The sequence below is a fragment of the Coregonus lavaretus genome (genome assembly GCF_964263955.1).
Source record: "Coregonus lavaretus genome assembly, chromosome: 38".
NCBI classification, from domain to species: Eukaryota; Metazoa; Chordata; class Actinopteri; order Salmoniformes; family Salmonidae; genus Coregonus; species Coregonus lavaretus.
Window position 1 is genome coordinate 30235662 of NC_140025.1, and position 24662 is coordinate 30260323.

A 24662-nucleotide genomic window follows, 5' to 3' on the forward strand; every position below is an offset into this window, starting at 1 on the left:
TAATATTTGATTTGATTTGACCCCCCCCTTCATTCCCTTCCCTCTGCCCAACCCAACCAAACATTTACTGCCAGCACATTTAATTATGTGCCAAGATCGAGTAACCAGATTGGGCGCTGCTTAATTATCGTTATAGGAGTTAATGCAATTCGAGGTTCATTGGATGCCGATTAATGCCGATGTGGGCCCGCATGCCAGGAACTCTCTGGGTTTTCATACTCAATTTACACAGTGGAACGCACTAATATTATTCTGGGACTGGAGAGTAAAGATAGTGGGGGAGAGGAGGGGAGGGATCTATTCTCCTGAGGAAGACATTTTACTGCCTCCTGCTTCTCCTTCTCTCTCTCTCTCTCTCTCTCTCTCTCTCTCTCTCTCTCTCTCTCTCTCTCTTTTTCCCTCCTCCCTCTCTCTCATTCTCTCCATCCACCTCTATGATAAATTAAATGGCCTACTCCTACATTTGAGTGGCGAGTTGCAGAGGCCTCAAGAGAGAGGAAAACTAAATTGAAGCTTTCGACACAAAAGCCCTTTAATTTGTTAAATTGACCAGGTCAGGAACCCTCTGTGCGAACGACCGAGCAGATTCCCAGGACAGTCAGAGTCAAAAGCCACCCTTAAGGGTTAATCTAAGGGGCATTGGTTGGTGTGTGGATTAGAGATAAAGAGAGCTGATAGTCAGTGTGTTTTTCCAACAGGCTCCTGTTTTTCCAAATACTTATCCAGAGCCTGTTTTATTATTATTACGTTGTTCATTTGTCCCGTTTAATAAAATGCTCCGGCAGACGTTAAATAACCACATTAAATGTTAAAAAGCTCAAAGCGGTCTTCCAGTTCTTTCATGTTGGGGCCAAATTAAAATGCACAGCGACATTCGTACACTCGTTTTCTGTTCATGGGAAAAACCTTATTTATATTACTACCGTTCAAAAGTTTGGGGTCACTTAGAAATGTCCTTGTTTTTGAAAGAAAATCACTTTTTTTGTCAATTAAAATAACTTCAAATTGATCAGAAATACAGTGTAGACATTGTTAATGTTGTAAATGGCTATTATAGCGGGAAACGGCTGATTTCTTATGGAATATCTACATAGGCGTACAGAGGCCCATTATCAGCAACCATCAGTCCTGTGTTCCAATGGCACGTTGTGTTTGCTAATCCAAGTTTATCATTTTAAAAGGCTAATTGATCATTAGAAAACCCTTTTGCAATTATGTTAGCACAGCTGAAAACTGTTGTGCTGGTTAAAGAAGCAATATAACTGGCCTTCTTGAGACTAATTGAGTATCTGGAGCATTAGCAATTGTGGGTTCGATTACAGGCTCAAAATGGCCAGAAACAAATAACTTTCTTCTGAAACTCGTCAGTCTATTCTTGTTCTGAGAAATGAAGGCTATTCCATGCGAGAAATTGCCAAGAAACTGAAGATCTCGTACAACGCTGTGTACTACTCCCTTCACAGAACAGCGCAAACTGGATCTAACCAGAATAGAAAGAGGAGTGGGAGGCCCCAGTGCACAACTGAGTAAGAGGACAAATACAATAGAGTGTCTAGTTTGAGAAACAGACGCCTCACTGGTCCTCAACTGGCAGCTTCATTAAATAGTACCTGCAAAACACCAGTCTCAAAGTCAACAGTGAAGAGGAGACTCCGGGATGCTGACCTTCTAGGCAGAGTTGCAAAGAAAAAGCCATATCTCAGACTGGCCATCTTAATCTTTTCTTTTTATTGGCCAGTCTGAGATATGGCTTTTTCTTTGGAACTCTGCCTAGAAGGTCAGCATCCCGGAGTCGCCTCTTCACTGTTGATGTTGAGAGTGGTGTTTTGCAGGTACTATTTAATGAAGCTGCCAGCTGAGGATTGCCCATCAAGCAAATCCAACTTGTGGGAGGTGCTTCAGGAAGCATGGGGTGAAATCTCTTCAGATTACCTCAACAAATTGAGAACTCGAATGCCAAAGGTCTGCAAGGCTGTAATTGCTGCAAATGGAAGATTCTTTGACGAAAGCAAAGTTTGAAGGACACAATTAATATTTATATTAAAAATAATTATTTCTAACCTTGTCAATGACTACATTTCCTATGCATTTTGCTATATTTCCTATTCAGACTCATTTCATGTATGTTTTCATGGAAAACAAGGACATTTCTAAGTGACCCCAAACTTTTGAACGGTAGTGTACGAGTACGGCATGAAAAAATATTTAGCAATACAAAAATTAATAAATATATTTTTTAAGAAAATATAATCATTCATTATAAAACTATCTCCGTCGCATTTTACAATGTTGAACGGCTCGAAAGACCATCCAATAACTTTACAGTTAGCTTTCATTTGATCTACTGCTCCACTTCAGTCAGTCAGGAAAAGAGAGCGCAAGAGAGAGGGGGAGAGAAAAAAATAAATGAAAAAAAGTAATTTGATGCAAGTACCTTTTGACCTAAATACTTTGGATGTGGGTAAGTGGGAAAAGAGCTACAGTGGCGGATGCGTCTCAATTGGCACACTATTCCCTATATAGTGCACTTATTTTGACCAAGGCCCATAGGGTGCTATTTGGGACGAAGACCTTCGCTCCTAGCCTGGCCTCCTAGGAGAGTCTGGCTGATAACCATGGCGACTTCAGATTTTTTTTTATTGGGATAGACTCTGTCTGGAGGTGGGGGTGAATTTTCCTCTAGGTACAGATCTAGGATAAGCTTCCCCTCCCCTCCCCCAATCTAAACCTTAACCAATAGATGGGGGAAATACAAAAGGACAGAGGTGGTGGAGGGAAGGTGGGAAGACCTCAAACCCTGGCCTGAAACCCCTGGCTCCACCACCACAGGGGACTGTTTATCCCTGGGGCAGAGCCCCCTCTAGGGGATTGCTGGTCGGAGGAGGGGTGGGTGGGGGTTGGTTGGAACATGTGGAGCTATTGAGGTGGGGGGTAGTCGGGGGCTGGCTGACCGTGCAGGCCTTGTTTGCGCCAGATGCCGGGTGGGGTGGCATCTGGTGCAAACAAGGCCTGCACAGTCGGGGAGGGGGGAGGTTTGATGGGGTGGTGTGTGTGTGTGCGTGCTTGCGTCTTGTGCATGTGTGCACATACCAGTGTGTATGAGTGTGATCGCCAGTGGGAATGGGGGAGGTCTCTGAGTGAGCAAACGCCAGGCTCATCTTGGTGAATGTGTGTCGGCTTCAGCGGCAGGGTGACAGGCCTGAGAACAGGGAGGTAGGGAGAGAGAGGGAGGGAGAGCGAGAGAGAGAGGAAACAACAAGGGAGACATGTTAGGACATGCTCACCCAGACCTGAAAGAGAGGCAAGTTGAATGTTCTGCTTATAGGCCTATCTCTACACCAACTGGCTAAGTTTCTATCGTCTCAGCCACTTTCTTGATTTATGCCTTCTGAAGTGTCTAGGCACTAACGTTTCACTACATCAGACTTGAGAGTTGGCCGCCATTTGACCAGGGGTTTGTCGCAGACGTGCAACAATGCGCGCCAAGTGTAAACATTAAATTACGAAAAGCCTTAGAACCACTGCGACACTGTCTTTACGTTGTTGTCACTGTCTGTCTGACAGAGAGTGACTGGCCTCTGGTAAAGACTTTGTTTTGAAAGAGTAGGATGTGCTGATGAGCAACTGTCTAGCACGGCTCGGAAGGGCGCACTCACAAGCACGCATGTAGGCTCATTACCACAGTCTCTCTCACCCACACACACTCTCTCTCTCTCTCTCTCTCTCTCTCTCTCTCTCTCTCTCTCTCTCTCTCTCTCTCTCTCTCTCTCTCTCTCTCTCTCTCTCTCTCTCTCTCTCTTCACCTCAATGCTGCTGTCTAAGTACAGTATTACAGAGTTCAGTTTGTTTTTGTAATTGATGCTCCTATCTTGTCTCTCCGGGTCGCTCGGCATAATTACCATACAACTGCGTCCCAAATGGCACCCTATTCCCTATTTAATGCACTACTTATGACCGGAGGCCTGTGGACCCTGGTCGAAAGAAGTGCACTATATCTGGAATAGGATACCATTTGGGATGCACTCACATACAACAGTTCAGCTGTTCACATTAGCCGGGTCCTTGTCTTTAGATTTTTTCAATCCACTGCTTTGATTTCACAAAGGGAACAGGGAACTGTAGACAAAGGGTGTGTACCCAATGACACTATTCCCAATATAGGGCACTTTTCAACAGGACACCTAGGGCTCTGGTCAAAAGTAATGCACTACATTTGGGATGCATATAAAATATCATCCGAAACGGGGCCAAATGAACGCATCTGCTTGTAATGGCAATATTCATTACAGAATATGAGAATACGGGCCAATGCACCGGCAACACTGCTCCCGAGAGGCGCACGCCGCCTCTAACTCGAATGGTCCTCGTCGTCCTATTTAATTAATTTTGTTCCGGAAAATAGCTTGGACGGCCTCGGACCGACTAGGCGCGGGAAAACAAAAACACATTATGCTGCTAATCGTTGCTGCTAGTGCCAAATGGCGTGTGACCACCACCCCAAATTGTTTTCGCTATAGCGCTGAGCAGATGGTTTTAAATGACTATTGTTCAGCTCTTTATTTTTATTTCCGACTCTTTAAGCTCAGAATTGCTCACATCTCTCTTGGCTGTGAGATAGATAGACAAACCCCAGTTCAGTTTCCCAGTTACTCATAATATTTAAGTGTTGTGTTTGTTTGGGTCAGCTAAGCTTATTGCTGGCTGTGTACATTAAGCTGTCACGGCTGTGCATTTCATTTGAAAGACTAGACACCATTCAGCCATTAAGCCAGGCCAAATTAACAAAGTGTTAAAACAGCTGAGTGTTCAAACTACCAAGTGTTAAAGCTAAGTTATGTCCCTCCGGCAAACTATGGGCTGTAGGGTTTCATTATTATTTTTGAACTCTTTTTAAACAATTGTTTCTCCCCTGGCTTCTCCAAATGGGTTAACACATCATGCCACTGGTGTGTTTTTTTTTGCTTGGTCTCAGATCAGTTTGTGCCACGTGACAATTACCATAGGAATTGGCAAGACCGCACAAACTGATCTGGGACCAGGCTGGTGTTTTGATATCTAATACTTCTATCACTGTGAGGAAGAAAACATCAGCATAGATAAAACGTTTTTTCATCCTGGTTGGATGGTGATACATTTATCAAGTAAACCCATTTAACGGAATATGTTGTTTTTGGAGCGCTAAGGAGACATTGCTCACCAAAGAGATGGGGCCTGCTACATCCCCAAAATAACGACGAGTCTCATTCTTCTGTGGCAAAAAAGCAAAGCGGCAAAGCGAGTGTGGTCTTTGGACCGTCTTGTTGCGCTTGTCTCGGAGAAAAAACGCAAAACTATGACTTGCCTCTCACATTCATTGAATCCCTTCACCATAGAAAAAATGACTGAAAGGGAAAGAAAGAAGGAAAGGGAACAATTCAACTTCAATAAGCGAGCGAATGTATAACAGCCTGTTCCCTTCGCATATTTGTTCCCGGATGCACAGCGTGGGTCTTTGAATAAGATGACTCGCTAAATCTCAGAAGGAATTGCTTCAATTTTGGCAGCCAATTGACTTACTGAGAAACATTTGTGAGCACGGCAATGAAATTATGGGTGGGAGGAAGAGGTGGGGGGGGGGGGGGGGGGGGGGGGGAGATGTGCGGGGAGAAAGAGAAAGGGGGAGAAAGCGAGGGGAAAAGGGAGAGAAGAATGTGAGTTAGCTTTTTACCTCCGTTCTCTTTGATTAATTCAAGGACTTCGAATAAGGAACGTCCTCAATCAAACGTTGGAGCCCCGGTCATTACATATTCACGAGACGCAGTGCTTACTGCTTACACATATGTGCGACATTATTGCTTGGTCCCCCCTCCCCTCTGCAGTATATGCATTGTTTCGCTAAACTGGTTTTAAACATTGCTTTAATTGGAAATGTTTACGTGACAACACTCTTCCCAAGGTTGCATGGGTAAATGGAACACAATGTCCGTTCAAAATATGAAATGTGATGACGTTCTACCATTGACTGTTGGCCTTGACACTTAATTCACATAGATCCTTTGAAGCTTTTCATTCAGCGTTTCTCTCTTTTCCCTCTCACAGTCTCAAACATAGGATTCCAATTGTAATTCCATGTTTTCCCCAAAATGTCTCTCAATTCCATGTTTTCCCCTCTTTTTCGCTCGGATTAAAGTCACAGACAACAGAATTCCCATACTCCCATTCTAATTCCATGTTTTTCCCAACTTTTCCCTAATAGATCACTGTAACCGACCACGGGGTTCCTGCCAAATCCACCACGGTCCGTGTCATCGTCAAAGTCCTGGACGAGAACGACAACCGGCCGCAGTTCCTGGAGAAGATCTACAAGATCAAGCTTCCGGAACGCGAAAAACCGGAAAAGGAGCGGGCTCTGAAGCGTGATCCCGTGTACCGGGTGATTGCCTCAGACCGCGACGAGGGTGCCAACTCGGAGATCTCGTATTCTATCGAGGAGGGAGATGAGCACGGGAAGTTCTTCATCGAGCCAAAGACGGGTCTGGTGTCGTCTAAGAAGTTCTCCTCCGCCGGGGAGTATGACATCCTCACCGTGAGTAGCCTAGCGCATTTGGATTCGTAGTTTGTATACTTATACTGAACAAAAATATAAATGCAACATGCAACAATTTAACGATTTTACTGAGTTAACAGTTCATACAAGGAAATCAGTCAATTGAAATACATTCGTTAGGCCCTAATCGATGGATTTCACATGACTGGGCAGGGGTGCAGCCATGGGTGGGCCTGGGAGGGCATAGACCCACCCACTGGGGAGCCAGGCCCAGCCAATCAGAATGAGTTTTTCCTCACAAAAGGGTTTTATTACAGACAGTTTCATCAGATGTTCGGGTGGCTGGTCTCAGATGATCCCGCAGGTGAAGAAGCCGGATGTGGAGGTCCTGGGCTAGCGTGGTTATACATGGTCTTCAGTTGTGAGGCCGGTTGGACGTACTGCTAAATTCTCTAAAATGAAGTTGGAGGCGGCTTATGGTAGAGAAATGAACATTAAATTCTCTGGCCACAGCTCTGGTAGACATTTCTGCAGGCAGCATGCAAATTGCACGCTCCCTCAAAATGTAGACATCTGTGGCATTGTGTTATGTGACAAAACTGCACATTTTAGAGTGGCCTTTTATTGTACCCAGCACAAGGTGCACCTGTGTAATGGTCATGCTGTTTAATCAGCTTCTTGATATGCCACACCTATAAGGTGGATGGATTATCTTGACAAAGGAGAAATGCACACTAACAAGGATGTAAACAAATTTGTGCACAACATTTGAGAGAAATAAGCTTTTTGTGCGTATGGAACATTTCTGGGATCTTTTATTTCAGCTCATGAAACATGGGACCAACACTTTACATGTTACATTTATATTTTTGTTCAGTATAGTTAGGGAGAAGTCACTTGGGTTTAGGATTTTCTTTTGCTTTTAGAGGAATGTCAATGTACATGCTGAGTTATATGACATCTTAAACTAGAGTCAGTGTTTTAGAGAATTATTGGACAAATCGGACCTGTGGCTTTGATTTATTCGCAGTAATTTACTTTTACATTTCCAATGTACATGCCAAATTGCATTTGTTGATACACTTTTGAGGTTTAGTATAGTCACAGTACTTTTATATAATAGTACATTTGGGCTAATGTTGCCTGTGATAGATTTATCTCACTTGAAGGAATTAGACACATAACACAATAAGCTTCCAGGACACCTGTTTAACGGGGGACGCCATGGTAACAGGTGTTCCGATCTGTTGTTGTTTTTCCCATGTGGGCTAGCTGACCGTTCTTTGACCCCTTGGCCTATCTGTCTCTGTCTCTCACTCTATTTATCTCTCTCGCTTGCTCTCTCTCTCGCTCTGTTTCCTCTCTCCCCCCTCTCTCTCCCTGTGTTTTAATTAAAGTACTTTAATTAAAGCTTTTAAGTGCTATCCCCTGGGAGACCAATGTGTCTTGTTGTATAATTTTGTTACCCAAATCAATTCAAATCAATTCATTCCCTCTCTCTATCAGATCAAAGCGGTGGACAACGGACGCCCCCAGAAGTCATCCACCTGCCGGCTGCACATCGAGTGGATCCCCAAGCCGGAGGTGGCGGCCGGCGCGCCCCCCTTGGCCTTTGAGGAGCCCCCCTTCTTCTTTTCAGTGATGGAGAGCGACCCCGTGGCGCACATGGTGGGGGTCATCACCACGGAGATGTCGGACACGCCCGTCTGGTTCGAGATCACAGGTGAAGCCTGGACGAGTGGATGCAGGATTTTGTTTTAGGTTGTGTGTGGGTGGGTCTGTGCATACACGCATACGCGTGTATACAGTTGAAGTCAAAGGTTTACATACACTTAGGTTGGAGTCATAAAAACTAGTTTTTCAACCACTCCACAAATTTCTTGTTCACAAACTATAGTTTTGGCAAGTCGGTTAGGACATCTACTTTGTGCATGACACAAGTAATTTTTCCAACAATTGTTTACAGATAGATTATTTCACGTATAATTCACTGTATCACAATTCCAGTGGGTCAGAAGTTTCCATACACTAAGTTCACTGTGCCTTTAAACAGCTTGGAAAATTCCAGAAAATGATGTTATGGCTTTAGAAGCTTCTGATAGGCTAATTTACATCATTTGAGTCAATTGGAGGTGTACCTGTGGATGTATTTCAAGGCCTACCTTCAAACTCAGTGCCTCTTTGCTTGACATCATGGGAAAATCAAAAGGAATCAGCCAAGACCTCAGAATGTTTTTTTTGTAGACCTCCACAAGTCTGGTTCATCCTTGGGAGCAATTTCCAAACGTCTGAAGGTACCACATTCATCTGTACAAACAATAGTACGCAAGTATAAACACCATGGGACCACGCAGCCGCCATACCGCTTAGGAAGGAGACGCGTTCTGTCTCCTAGAGATGAACGTACTTTGGTGCGAAAAGTGCAAATCAATCCCAGAACAACAGCAAAGGACCTTGTGAAGATGCTGGAGGAAACAGGTACAAAAGTATCTATATCCACAGTAAAACAAGTCCTATATCGACATAACCTGAAAGTCCGCTCGCAAGGAAGAAGCCACTGCTCCAAAACCATAAAAAAGCCAGACTACGGTTTGCAACTGCACATGGGGACAAAGATCGTACTTTTTGGAGAAATGTACTCTGGTCTGATGAAACAAAAATATAACTGTTTGGCCATAATGACCATTGTTATGTTTGGAGAAAAAAGGGGGCTCTTGCAAGCCGAAGAACACCATCCCAACCGTGAAGCAAGGGGGTGGCAGCATCATGCTGTGGGGGTGCTTTGCTGCAGGAGGGACTGGTGCACTTCACAAAACAGATGGCATCACGAGGAAGGAAAATTATGTGGATATATTGAAGCAACATCTCAAGACATCAGTCAGGAAGTTAAAGCTTGGTCGCAAATGGGTCTTCCAAATGGACAATGACCCCAAGCATACTTCCAAAGTTGTGGCAAAATGGCTTAAGGACAACAAAGTCAAGGAATTGGAGTGGCCATCACAAAGCCCTGACCTCAATCCTATAGAACATTTGTGGGCAGAACTGAAAAAGCGTGTGTGAGCAAGGAGGCCTACAGACCTGAGTCAGTTACAGTGGGGGAAAAAAGTATTTAGTCAGCCACCAATTGTGCAAGTTCTCCCACTTAAAAAGATGAGAGAGGCCTGTAATTTTCATCATAGGTACACGTCAACTATGACAGACAAATTGAGGAAAAAAAATCCAGAAAATCACATTGTAGGATTTTTAATGAATTTATTTGCAAATTATGGTGGAAAATATGTATTTGGTCACCTACAAACAAGCAAGATTTCTGGCTCTCACAGACCTGCAACTTCTTCTTTAAGAGGCTCCTCTGTCCTCCACCCGTTACCTGTATTAATGGCACCTGTTTGAACTTGTTATCAGTATAAAAGACACCTGTCCACAACCTCAAACAGTCACACTCCAAACTCCACTATGGCCAAGACCAAAGAGCTGTCAAAGGACACCAGAAACAAAATTGTAGACCTGCACCAGGCTGGGAATACTGAATCTGCAATAGGTAAGCAGCTTGGTTTGAAGAAATCAACTGTGGGAGCAATTATTAGGACATGGAAGACATACAAGACCACTGATAATCTCCCTCGATCTGGGGCTCCACGCAAGATCTCACCCCGTGGGGTCAAAATGATCACAAGAACGGTGAGCAAAAATCCCAGAACCACACGGGGGACCTAGTGAATGACCTGTAGAGAGCTGGGACCAAAGTAACAAAGCCTACCATCAGTAACTGTTAGATTAATTTGGATTTTAAGAATAATGACAGTAACACACTACGCCGCCAGGGACTCAAATCCTGCAGTGCCAGACGTGTCCCCCTGCTTAAGCCAGTACATGTCCAGGCCCGTCTTAAGTTTGCTAGAGTGCATTTGGATAATCCAGAAGAGGATTGGGAGAATGTCATATGGTCAGATGAAACCAAAATAGAACTTTTTGGTAAAAACTCAACTCGTCGTGTTTGTAGGACAAAGAATGCTGAGTTGCATCCAAAGAATACCATACCTACTGTGAAGCATGGGGGTGGAAACATCATGTTTTGGTGCTGTTTTTCTGCAAAGGGACCAGGACGACTGATCCGTGTAAAGGAAAGAATGAATGGGGCCATGTATCGTGAGATTTTGAGTGAAAACCTCCTTCCATCAGCAAGGGCATTGAAGATGAAGATGAAACGTGGCTGGGTCTTTCAGCATGAAAATGATCCCAAACACACCGCCCGGGCAACGAAGGAGTGGCTTCGTAAGAAGCATTTCAAGGTCCTGGAGTGGCCTAGCCAGTCTCCAGATCTCAACCCCATAGAAAATCTTTGGAGGGAGTTGAAAGTCTGTGTTGCCCAGCGACAGCCCCAAAACATCACTGCTCTAGAGGAGATATGCATGGAGGAATGGGCCAAAATACCAGCAACAGTGTGTGAAAACCTTGTGAAGACCTACTGAAAACGTTTGACCTGTGTCATTGCCAACAAAGGGTATATAACAAAGTATTGAGAAACTTTTTGTTATTGACCAAATACTTTTTTTCCACCATAATTTGCAAATAAATTCATAAAAAATCCTACAATGGGATTTTCTGGATTTTTTTCTTCTAATTTTGTCTGTCATAGTTGACGTGTATCTATGATGAAAATTACAGGCCTCTCTCATCTTTTTAAGTGGGAGAACTTGCACAATTGGTGGCTGACTAAATACTTTTTTCCCCCACTGTACACCAGCTCTTGTCAGGAGGAACGGGCCAAAATTCACCCAACTTATTGTGGGAAGCTTGTGTAAGGCTACCCAAAACGTTTGACCCAAGTTAAACAATTTAAAGGCAATGCTACCAAATACAAATTGAGTGTATGTAAACTTCTGACCCATTGGGAATGTGATGAAAGAAATAAAAGCTGAAATAAATCATTCTCTCTACTATTATTCTGAAATTTCACATTCTTAAAATAAAGTGGTGATCCTAACTGACCTAAAACAGGGAATTTTTACTAGGATTAAATGTCAGGAATTGTGGAAAAACTGAGTTTAAATGTATTTGGCTAAGGTGTATATAAACTTCCGACTTCAACTGTATGTGTGTTAGTTGAATGCATTCTAGAAGGAGATTAATCTAGTTTTATAGTCAAGGGAAGACATCCCTGGCATAGATTGTAGCATTCTTCTTAGCACTAACCCTAGCAAGCGAATGTGAGCGTGTAGCCTACAAACCCCAAAACCTACAAACCTATATACATCGTTTTTTTCTCCTTGCTCACTGTAATAATTGAATCTCTAATAGTGACTTCTTTGCATGGTGACTGTTAACATCTTTACTGCATAAACTTCCTGACATTTCCTGAAAATACTTCTCCCTTTTCCCCCTCCCTTCTTCTAACCAACGTTTGACTGACACCTCTCTCTTTTTCTGTGTTTTCTGCTTCTCTGCTGCTCTTCTCTTCCCTTTTTCCTTTGGGAATGTCTCTCTCTTTTATTGGATTTGGTTTGTCCAGAAGGAGACATAGAGGAAGTGTTTTACATCGTTCAGATGGCTTGCGACCTCAACTGTACAGCAGAAGGTAGATCTGCTGTAATGGGATCTCTCTACTGTCGTTGGCTGTATTAAGTGATCTCTCTAATACCATTGGTTGTGTTAAGAGATCGCTGACTGTGATGTCCGTCATGCAGACCTGGGTTTAAATACTATTTGAAATGATTTAAAATACTTTAGCTGAGCTTGCCTGGCTTAATAGGCCAATAGGAAAGTCCCCAAAGTGCAAACCCCGCCCATCTGACACTCCAGGCAGGCTAGAGCAAACGCTCAAAGTATTTAAATAGTGTTTGAACCCAGTTGTGCTGTCACGTGCCTGTGGTTGAGCTTGTGCAGTATTTCCGTCATTCTTGTGATCGTGTGACAACAGATTTACATAAACACGTATACCGCACATAAACATGAACATATGGCTCCATTTTGTATATGTACCGTATGCATTTCATTCATCGTGTCTAGTGGAATCCATTGACACATACAACTAACTGTATGGGCTTGATGCATACACATCATACCACTTGCACATATGGGTCCATAATGAGCCTGGAAAGTGAACATAAGCACAGGGAAATGTATTGACGTTGTTGATTCATAGTGCAGTACACATGTGCTTCTGTATGTATCAACAATAAGGATACTGTTGCTTAGTTTATTGATATAAGGAACAGTATGGATAATATACATAAATTATTATTATACAGAGTTTACATACGCCAGCAATTTATGTATCAGTGCCTCTAGCATAACGGCACAGCCAAACAGAACCGTATGTCACTGTTAGCTTACCTAGCTCCAGTACTGCATCATCATTTAAACAGGCGATGATAGGCCCACTCATTTCCTGTCCATTTTAATTGTGCACCTGCCTAACCCTTCCCTCCATCGTTTCCACCAGGTGGGAACTATGACAGCCGCTTTGACGTGGGCAAGGCCAGTGGGACCCTGATCGTGGCGAGGCCTCTCGACGCCGAGCAAAAATCCAATTACAACCTGACAGTGGAGGCAACGGACGGTACGCGATTTGTCAGCACCCAGGTAATTGGAACGTTAATGAAACGTTTGTTGATGGCGGTATAGTTTGTCATGGATCCTGAGGTAGGATGGTTGACTTTTGTGATGGGAAAGGGAAAGATTATGGAAGCATTTATGGGAATGAAATGTTCAGTTTGCATGAGAAGGAGAGTTCCTGTTGCGTGTCCAGAGGTTTTGGTGGTTTTGGCTGTACAGATCATTGTGAGGCTTGTCACTACAGACAAAAATAGGATTTATATTTGTGTTTTCAGAGGAAAGGATTATGGAAACATTTCTGAAATGAAATGGTAGAGATATGGTTGCATGAGGGTTCCCATTGCATGCCGTAGTTTTGGATGCTTGTGTTTTCATTTCTTTATTCTCACTTAAATGGTGCATAGTGCCATTTCTCACAAAATACAAAAAGGTGATTGACTTTTGTGATTAGAAGAAAAGGAACAGATTATGGAAACATAAACATGGTTTGCATGAGGAGTCTTCATTCTGGGACCATCCGTTTTAATGCTTTTTGTTGTGATTTCTGCACTCTTGCCAAATTAAAATTGTGACTCAGCTTGTCTGACAGACAGACAGACAGACGAGGGGTAAAGCAAGGGGGTGGATCTAGAGTGAGGTCAGAAATTCTGTGCGCCCATCCATCGCCTGTTTTGATTAGACTCGCGTGTTGGTCAACACCTCAACTGGCATACTCCAGGCGCTCGCTTTTCCAAACTTGACCCCTAACGTCATAACATGTGCTTGGCGGACATTCCTTCTTCTCTCTATCCACATCTACCGGCGGCAGACGAGGGCCGCGTCCCAAATGTCACCCTATTCACTGTATAGTGCACTTTATAGGGAATGAGGTGCCATTTGGGACACAGGCAAGGAGTGTTCGGAACGCTTTCTTGGCAGACCAGCTCCAGGATTCTTCCATTGTCTCATTCCTGAAGGGCCGAGGAGCAAGGGAGGAAGAAGGAGAGGAGGGCGGGAGGAATGGTGCCTGTCTAGCCAGGCGCTTTTTGAAGTGTGCATTCCACAGCCCCGTGTCTGCAGCTACACCCCTCCTTCCCCCTCTTTTCTTCTCCTTTTCTTGTTTTCTCACCTCACTCCTTTCTTTTTTTCTCTCTCTCTCTCTCTCTCGCTCTCTCTCTCCCCCTCTCTCTCTCTCTCTCTCTCTCTCTCTCAATTCAATTTCAATTTAAGGTCTTTATTGGCATGGGAAACGTGTGTTAACATTGCCAAAGCAAGCTCTCTCTCTCTCTCTCTCTCTCTCTCTCTCTCTCTCTCTCTCTCTCTCTCTCTCTCTCTCTCTCTCTCTCTCAATTCAATTTCAATTTAAGGTCTTTATTGGCATGGGAAACGTGTGTTAACATTGCCAAAGCAAGCTCTCTCTCTCTCTCTCTCTCTCTCTCTCTCTCTCTCTCTCTCTCTCTCTCTCTCTCTCTCTCTCTCTCTCTCTCTCTATCTCTCTCTTTCGACATGAAAGTGCATTGAGTTCTCCTGAAAAGACTGGGGCTAAAGAAAAGTGCAGGTCCACACCACATTCTTTAATCCAGAGATTAACATTCTCTTGAGGTTATAGGCATACAGAGCTGTAAGTGTTTTATGAAAATCCGCAACTAGTCACCTCCCACTCATTGCAGGTTCATAATGATATTGCTATTATGTGATATGTTAATAGTGAAATTGTTAACTTATTGGCCTCTCCGTTCCCCATCCATAGTGCAGACGGGGTTCAAATAATATTTGTTTACTTTCAAAGTGTTTCATTGTGCCTGCCTAGTGACAGGTTTGCACTTTTGGGACTATCCCATTGGTTCCATTGCGCCAGGCAAGCTCAATGAAAGTATTTCAAAGAAAACAAACACTTTCAACCCAGGTACCTAGCCATAGTCACAGTCTAAGGCCGACGGGACTATGGAAATATTCCAATGGTTTTGTGCGTCTTCTCAAAAGCATTCAGAGATCCTTTGTGGGGAAAAAAACTCTACTTGCTGTCTCTGCCTGTGAATAAAGCCCTTTATCATGCGGCCCTGTGCTTCGCCGAGCCCCTCTCAGCCTGCTGGGTTCGGGCGGCGAGGCGGGTGGCGGTGTTTTCCACAGCCCGCCGACGGAAGCGTCGGCTAAATGGAGTCTTCAGATCCGTCACAGAGCACCCTATTGTCATGTGGAGATTGAGAAACACACACAGGCAAATGCGCACACGCACACATGATACAAATACATACATGCTTGCATATGCACACACACACACTCCTCATGATCTTCGAGGAAAAACAGTCATTCACCAAACCAAAACCCTCCTCTGTTCTCCTCTATCCCAATCCATACAGTGACTTATTAGTCAGATTTAGTCAAGTTCAGAAGACATCTTGCCAGAAAACGAGGAAATATCGGGTATCGCTGATTCCCTGATCAGTTCTTTCCTCGGATAGAGAGGGCGTACATCTCAAATGGCACCCTATTCCCTATATAGTGCATAGTCCATAGGGCTCTGGTCAAAAGTAGTGCATTTTATAGGAAGTAGGGTGCCATTTGGGACGCGGTCATGTTTTGACCAGTGGGACGGCGGTACAAAGGGGGGAAATGACATAACACAATTAGTCACGGTGCTGACAGTGTTCAAAGGCTCGGGGGCGCCCCGTTTTTCAAGTCGCCCCTCGTTACCGTGAGGGGTGTGTGAAGGCCTTTGTGGAGCCGAACCCTCTTAGTTAGACATCAGAGAAAATCAGACGCAGGCCGCTGGTGAGCACACATACAGGGAATATGGGTCATGTTGGGGGGGTGGTGTTCTGCCCGATTTTAGGGGTGTCTGTGTGTGTGGTGTGTTTGTGAGAAAGAGAGTGTGTGTGTGTTCGTGCGCGTGTGTGCACATATACTTTCTGTGTGTGTGTTTCTGCACATTCTCAACAGATGATGAATCCGGCCAATTGGACATGCACGTTTTCCGTAGTTTTCCCAACTTTTCACTCTCCGCTGCTCTTATTAGTAGCAAAAACTAAGTATGTATGCCCGTCAACACTTTTGCCGTTGTAGTCACACACAACAGGCAGGTAGCGAGAGAGGAGTGAATCTAGGCCACACTGGACCAACTGAGAAGAAATGTGTCAGTTGAACTATTAATTTTTCTCCGCCAAGCTCTTTTGATTTAAATTATGTAAGATAATCAGTGTTACTGTTTTGTTAAATCTTTAGAAGGGATTTTAAAATACTTTAATATATTGCCTCCCTGGATTTGTCTGCTTTATAAAGCTCAATACTCTGTTTCAGTTTTTTAAGGTTTGGAGATGTGTCAATGGAGATTACAGAGTAATTGACTTTGTGGATAACACCCAAATAAGACCTACTTTTGTGAAGTTACATGTAAACAGAACATGCAAAACAACAGATTAAAAATACAACGGGATGTTTTGGGTACATTGTTTTCTGTGACAGAGGTGTGCTGTTTACCCTGTGGCCAGGAGTATGCCGTTCGTTTAATTGAAACGGAACACACACACACACACACAGAAAGTTTAACTTATCTTCTCCTTCAAATCAAACCCATGTGGTGTCTGCCTCTGCCAGACTAGCTGGCCTATTTCCTTTCATTTTTTCTCTCTCCTCCCTTCTTCCTCTCTCCAAGGAATGCGTTTGTTTGTTTTCTTGTTTTCTCCCTCTTTCTTTCTGTTTCTATCAGTCTTTCTCGCTCTGTTTCTATCAATCTATCCATCTCTCTCTCTTTCCCACTTTCAATTCCTCTCCCTCTCTATTCCCTTCCAAATTCAAGGTTCTCCCTCCCTCCCTCTCGGTCCCTCCATGCACAGATCATTGTTGTTATTTATTGTGTTGAGGGAGAATAAAGCCTAAACAAGAATCACTGGACCTCTGTTGGCCGTGTTCTGTTTGAACCCTATTTCGAGAAGTATGTAGCTACAGGTTGGACCGTGCCAATGTCCCGGACCCAAAAACCTGCCACCTGGCAGGGGGGCATTATTGCCTGCCTTACCCGGACGTGGCGCCCGCTGAGGGCGGTGCCGTTCTTCTGCCTCACGTGTACCATGTTGGAGGCCGCGCACGGGTCTGCGTTGGAGGTCTGTGTGGGGGAGGCGTGAACTCTCTCTTTCTCTCTCTCTCTCTCTCTCGCTCTCTTTTCTTTCTTCTCTGGCACCATATTCCCTTTCTGTCCCTCTCGGAAGTTGCTGGCTGGCTCTCGCTCGCGGTGTTGTTTGTGTTGTGGTTGGACCTAGGCTAAATGCCTGTTCCAGCTACCTAGCTGACCTGTTCCTAGCTCTCTGACTGGCTAAGTGACACCATAGTGAAGTAGAGTGTTTCTGTGTGGTGTTCTGTTATGTGGGAGTTTGTCTGTCTTTCTGTCCGTCTTTCTTGTCTGTCTGTCTGTCTGTCTGTCTGTCTGTCTGTCTGTCTATACCTACCTACCAAACTATCTGCCTGTCTCTCTGTTTGTCTGCCTCTGGCTCCAAAGCGGCGTCTCTCTCTCTCTCTCTGTGTGTGAGGTCAGCTGATCCGAAGCAGGGGCAGAGCAACATTCCATCCTGGGCAGCTCATAGGCATGGAGCGGTGCCAGCCAGGCAGTCCAGGCAGGCTGCCCCCTTTCATTCCTTTCCCCTGCCTCCTTGCCAGCCCCCCATGCCATCCTCCTGACCTGCAGTAGTGCTTCAGGCTGTTCTGTCCACAATCTGCTTCAGCTCCCATTGATCTGTTTTCTTTTTCCATCTCTCTCTCTCTTTCACTCTCCATATTTCTCTTGCATGCTCTTTCTGTCTGTCTCATTCCTCTCTTTCTCTCTCACTGTTGCTGTCTCTCTTTTTCACGCAGATGCTGTCAGTTCTCACCTCCTCTATCTTACTCTGTTTTAGTTCTCTTGGAGCTACACGTTCCCCTCTTTCTTCATATTTGATTATGTATTTATCATTTCTCTCATTCTTTCTCTCCCTCACTGTCTGTCTCTCAATTCAATTCAATTTCAATTTAAGGGCTTTATTGGCATGGGAAACGTGTGTTAACATTGCCAAAGCAAGTGAAGTAGATAGTAAACAAAAGTGAAATAAACAATAAATATTAACAGTAAACATTACACTCAGAAGTTTCAAAAGAATAAAGACATTTCAAATGTCATATTATGTATATATACAGTGTTGTAACAATGTGCAAATAGTTATAGTACAAATGGGAAAATAAATAAACATAAATATGGGTTGTATTTACAATGGTGTTTGTTCTTCACTGGTTGCCCTTTTCTCTCTCTCTCTCTTTCTTTCTCTTTTCTTTCTATCTCTCCCTCCCTTTTGCTGTTACTCACCGTGATTCGGGCACTCCTCTCAGCCGCTTTCTCCCTTTCAATAGCTCTCTCTCCCTTTCTATATCTTTCTCTTCATCTGTCATATGACTCCGTTCGCCGTCTCAGTCCCAATCTCGTTGCTTTGACGCGAGTCCCTCGGGAAGGTATCGAGAGAGGGAGAGAGAAACCTTTCTCCTTTTCCGTCTTTTCAAGCTCCGGTCACACTGCATCATGCAGATTCGGTGGTAATGCCCCTTTTGAAGTGTCTTGAAGAGACTATATGCTTTCCTCCCAGAATGGGCTGTTTAAAAAAATAGACAGATGGATGGATGATAGTTTTTTTCACTGTCTGTTTTTTTTCCCCTTTCTTTCTTCCTGGCTGTATGTAGACTCACATGGTGAATGGTTGGGTGGATAGGAGCGGACACTCTGTGTTTTCTTTTCTTATGCTTACTATGTTATCAGGCCCAGCTGCTTGTGAATGGCCCTCCTTTTATTCGCTGCGCTATCTGCGACCGTCCAGATTTGAACGCATCGTGTAAAGGTCTCAACTCGCGGCGGTGGGGTAAGGGTGTTTGTTGTGTGCGTGCAAACTGGATCGCAGAGTCCCCAGGGACCTTAGGCAGTGTGACGTCTGGCGTGACATGAAACCAGGCGCCTGGACTAGAGAGAGAGACTGGTGGGCTGCCAAGAGGGTCCTATCCATAATACCACACACACCCCACTGGGGACCCCTTTAGGGTCATACTGAGTACAGTTTCAAGAAGCATCTAGGTCGGGCCATGCACAGACCTTTAGGGGGGGCAGGTGCAAATAAAAAATAACGTTCATAACTCAAATTTCATAACATACCAACTGTCTCTAGCCAAAATGTCAACATTTATTGGCCTATTTATTTTCTAAAACAACAGCCATCATCACACATTGTAAGCAAGCTAATGCCAGACGACGAGAGATGATTGACATCGGGAAAAGAGTGTCTATCAGCTGATCAGAGCAAATGCTGATGTAAATATGCTAGCTAGCTAGCTAGTTAGCTATGCTGTTGAAACCAACTTGTTTTTACTTGATTTGAGTTTGTTCTGCTGCTGACTTCTGCCTCTTAATAACAACCAATCGAATTGCCCCGTTCTTTGTCCCTAACAGTGAGAGACACACATGACAGATCCAACTCTTAAAGTAACCTCCTACCAGTATTCAAGTCTCCCTGTCCGGCACCAGCGGCCACTACATGCAAGTCAGACGAGTGCGCTCTTGGGGCAGGGCAGTGGGGGACATTTCTGAGAATTCAAGAGCTTATGAAATTTGCTCGTTTGATGAGAAATGAGTTACATTTGAAATAAAAAAATGAAAAGACAATCTAAATTACACTGAGCTGCGAGGGCACTTTTTCATAGGAGGGCAAAAGGGCAGGTGCTCGGGCACTGGTTGAGCCCTATCTGTGGACTTGCCTGCATCTAGATAACGTCTAGTTCCTTACAAAACTGTATGAGAGAGAAAGTGAGAGGGCTAGATTACAGATACAACTGTATAGTTGCAATAAACAGTACACAACCGTATACAATTCAACTTGGACTGAGAATAATATCCATCAGAAGCTAACTTTCATTCAATCCACTAGCAGACTGATACAACTCTTGACTGTTAGCATAACGCTAACATTTGAAACTGCCAGCACTGAAGCTAAAGCACTGCCTAACTTGTATATAACCTAGCCAATAGCTGTACTCCCCACTGCTTGACATGGGCATCTGTGAACCCAGCCAGCCCTGCCAACCTCACAGCACACGACAGATTGTAAATGTTATCGCACCCGTCAGATTAGGCTATATTTGTCTCCTGCACTCTGCTGGCAGTGCTTTCCATGCTCTCATGGCTGTCGAGGCACCAACGGCGTAGTAGAGCAGAGGTTCAGGCAGTGAGAGAGTTGCCTATTTCTGTCCTCTTGAGTATGATTCGTACTATAGGCCTGAACCCAGACATTGCTCGTCCTAATATTTCTTTTAGATGTGTGTGTATTGTTAGATATTACTGCACTGTTGGAGCAAGGAACACAAGCATATCACTACACCCGCAATAACATCTGCTAAATATGTGTATGCGACCAATAACATTTGATTTGATTTGAACCGTACCGTGCTGGCTCAAATAGTTCCAGCAACTATGGTGGATGTGCAACCAGCCCAGCCCAGTATAGCTCAGCTCTGCTTGGCTCAGTTTGACCCTATATATTGGGAATCAGTATATGAGTTCCAGCTGAATGTGTTATTCCCATGTGGGGCATTGCCCCCTGGTGGCTGGCATCCAGGTGTCTAATCTGTGTTTTCCTTTGTTCCGCCGTGGAAAAGCCCCGCCGGGGCGGCTACCGCCACAGCCATTCCATCGGCTCGCCCTAATCCCTTGTCGGAAGTCCAGTAGACGAGTGGCTCATGTTGATAAAACAAGCCTTGCTGGAATTTTACAGTTTAGGGACCAGGGATTTGATGCATTGTATGAAATGGGGGGAATATTCCACATTGCCAACTGTGGTATTGTGGCAAAAGATCTGTCTTTGTGTGGAAAATATATTTAGCAATATATGTATTTGTTGCAATATATGTTTAGAGTATGATGCTGTGTTATGGAAATACACAATGGCACTTTTATCAGAGATCGTGTGCATAAATATATTTGTCAATGTATTTTACATTCCTATTAAAGTGTACCTCAATGTATTAGCAGATGTTTTCTTTTCATAATCAATCTTCATCCTTTAACTATGAAACCCACATTGTCAGTGTGATACATAGAACCATTTGAATCTACAATATATTTCTAAATTAATTTCACGTTTCTCAACTGACGGCTTACTTTGATGTCATTTATCAAGCGATCACCTGTAACTTTATCACCACCTCTTTAACACTCCCTCAATGCTCCCTCAATGTGTCTTCACCTGAATGCATTAGGGTTATCCCACATTGATTTGTTGTTTTCCTTGTTGGCGGTGCCAAGTGGCATCCGGGGAAAATATGTATATTTAGCAGTTATATGTATTGATCTGATCTGTATCTACACAACACTGCTCATTACTTGAAATATGGATGTAAAGGGATGTAGGGAGGGGAAGAGGGAGTCAGGAAGGGAGAAAGAGGGAGGGAGAGAGAGGATGAAAAGAGCACTCTCAGGAGAGAGAGAGAGAGTGAGTGAAGAGTGGAGACAGAGAACCAATGACTGAGAGACAATATCATGCATTACTCTCAGATTGACCCGGACTCAAATATTCACCACGCTGACATCCACCATCCCTCTCCCCTCCTCCCACCAGGTGCTGATCCGTGTCATCGACACCAACAACCACCGGCCCCGGTTCTCCCAGTCGCGCTATGAGGTGGTTGTGGCCGAGGATACGCCGCCAGAGACCGAGGTGCTCCGAATCGGCGCCACGGACGAAGACGAGAAGAACAAGTTGACCTTTACCCTCTTGAGCAGCACCGACCCCTTCAGCCTGAAGAAGTTCCGTCTGGACCCGGGCACCGGCGCCCTCTACACGGCAGAGCGGCTTGACCATGAGACCATGCGGCGCCACACTCTCACCGTCATGGTACGGATGTTATGGATTTTCTATAATCTAGCTATTTAATGTTTGTTATTATTATGGTGTCTGAGCTGAGTGTGCTGGAAAACCTTGCTAGAGCATTGGTCAAAGTAGGTCAAAGTGGTGTGGTACTCTGACAATTAACACCCTGCACAAACCCACTCAGCCCAGCCAATCGGAACACGTTGTTATATCATCATTTTTACCATAGAAACAGAACAGGTGTTCTATTAGCATATTAAGAAAGGTCTGATTCTGAGCCACTTTCTCCATTGAGAGAGTAACAGAGGTTTCAGACCACTCTCTCCTATTCAGACACTGTATGCATTAGTCTCAATAAGTGGTCTAATAGCATATTGAGACAGGTTTAATTCTGTGCTCTCTCCATTGAGAGAGTTCTAGCATTTTAAGAACACTCCCCTATTCAGCCACTGTGTGTGTGTCTCTCAATCAGCCACTCTCCAATTTCAACAGATGGGCAGTTTGCCTGTATTGATTAATTGTTTGTTTGTTTGCTGGTATTTGCCATTTGGAACTAACCATGCAGCGCCCATCCAAAGTGATTCCTCCCCACATTCATTGTTTACTTGTTTGGTTCACTGGGAATTGTCTCCCTGCAAATTAAGAAAAATCATTTTTTTTAAATGATTTGATGAGTTTGTCGTTTTAATTAAGTTACTGTTGGGGGAAAGAAGAGTTGGCTTCAGATTGTATTACAACTCATTCATTCTCTCTTTCTCTGTCTCCCCCCTCTCTGTCCTACTCCTTTCTCTGCATCTCTCTCTTTCTCTCTCTCTTTCTGTCCCTCTTTCCCCCAATCCCCAGGTACGTGACCAGGACATCCCTGTCAAGAGGAACCTGGTGCGCGTCATCGTGGACGTGGAGGACACCAACGACAACGCACCGTGGTTCGTGGGCTCGCCCTACTCCGGGCGCGTCTTCGAGTCGGCCGCCTTGGGCTCGGCAGTCCTCCAGGTCACCGCCCTGGACAAAGACAAGGGACAGAATGCAGAGGTCATCTACAGCATCGAGTCAGGTAGGCTAACAGCTCCACAGATGCACTAGACTACATTCTTAGGAGTAGGGCGAAGTTGCCCCTGGATGCTGATCTTGGGTCAGTTTTGCATTTTCCACACTAATGGTTAAGGTTAGAATTTGAGGAGGGGAGGCTGATCCTAGATCTGTACCTAGGGGAAATTTCACCCCGGAGCCACATTCTTAACATGTCAGCCATACTGGCATTCTCTAGCATCTGGCTAGTCATGATAGAGGCATGCATAGCAGCATAGCAGCCCAGTTAGCCCTACCAACGCAAGGGGCTTGGGGAAAATGCAGGGCATCCAGAGGACCCCTGCCCACTGACCATCGGTCATGAATGGAATACTTCACACAAAGTAGGAGGACTTTGACGACTTTGTCAGAGGATCTCCAAACGTGGGAGTTCGGCCGATGCCCCCTCTGAATTTCCCACCATTGTTTTCCCTGTAAATAAGCTGTGTTTTGGGAGAGAGTCCGGCATGTAGACATTGGCTGGGTTCTTTGTTTAGGATGTACATTTTTCAGATAGTTGAGATGACTCAAGTTAATGGAAATGTATCTTGCCGGAGAATGAATCAGGTTTTCAAAGCAGAGGTGGACTGGTGTAGAACACAGAGTGTCCATGTCCATAGGTTGTGGATTAGTTTGAGTGTGGGAGGGGAAAAAAGCATTTAATTTCATTAGAGTAACTGGAAAGTGTGCACAATTAGGCAATCTTCACGAATGCTTATCGAGAGCCATGGCCATTTGGGGGGTGAGGGAATGAAAGTGGTCATGTCTAGATGGGATACAGCTTTTGTCAAATTGACATCAAAAGCAGATACATTTTTTTGCATTTTAGCTGACCTTAACCCCTTTCCTAACCTTAACCTAATTCTCCTAACCTGGTACGTTAATTCTCCTAACCTGCTGTTTAAGTTCTCCTAAACCTACTATGAAAAGTCAATTTAGAAAAAAGCTGTATCCGTACTAGACAGAACCAGGGAAGGGGGGCCTGAAGTATGCTAATCAGAGTGGTTCATCTTGACTTTGCTGTAATGTCCACACAGTTTTAACCTATAACAGTCTAAGCCCTGTCTAAGCCGGAGGGTGGGGGCGGTTCTACTAAGCTATAGAATTGTTTTAAGAAGGTCATACCAAGGACCATTTTGGTATTTCATTTTGAATGTTAAGAACAAAAAAATACCCACAAATAATTTTATGAAGAAAAAAAATGTGGCCTTACTGCAAAAGCATTGAATAGCAGATTCACTACATGGAACAACAGATAGTCCCCCCCCCCCAAAAAAAAATAATTGAAGGGAAGTTTGTTCTAAAGTGTCTGTCCTATATCTGAAAGATATAAGAAAGATGAGGAAACGATTATTCTAAAAAAGATTTTTTAACGTATTTAAATCCTTATTTTTGGCACTCAACATTCTCCATATATACTTCCCATGAATTTGTTCAACTGCTACCGGGGACATTCAGACGAGTCTTGTGAGGCCTGTGGGCATCCTAGAACAAAACATGATGTTTGTAATAGTCTCACCTTTCTACAGAGGGGTCATAATACTTTTATAGGCCAAACCGTTTGGAGGCTACAGACGATTTTGTGAGAAGACCTATTTTCGGGATGTCTCATGGTCTGACAAACACCGCTCTAGCTCTGTCACCTTTCACCGCAGACGCGGAAT

At 44.2% G+C, this 24662-nt stretch overlaps 1 protein-coding gene across 1 annotated transcript in view; it reads left to right on the forward strand.

Annotated features, from left to right (window-relative positions):
- LOC311112125 (protocadherin Fat 1-like) overlaps positions 1 to 24662 on the forward strand; it is a gene marked incomplete at its 3' end in the record, with an annotated part of 75828 nt that overhangs the window by 37160 nt on the left and 14006 nt on the right. The window contains exons 5-9 of the mRNA XM_084155103.1: positions 6236 to 6565; positions 8033 to 8249; positions 12972 to 13111; positions 21679 to 21954; positions 22774 to 22984. Coding sequence (XP_084011229.1) covers positions 6236 to 6565; positions 8033 to 8249; positions 12972 to 13111; positions 21679 to 21954; positions 22774 to 22984 — 1174 coding nt within the window. The remainder of the gene's footprint in view (positions 1 to 6235; positions 6566 to 8032; positions 8250 to 12971; positions 13112 to 21678; positions 21955 to 22773; positions 22985 to 24662) is intronic.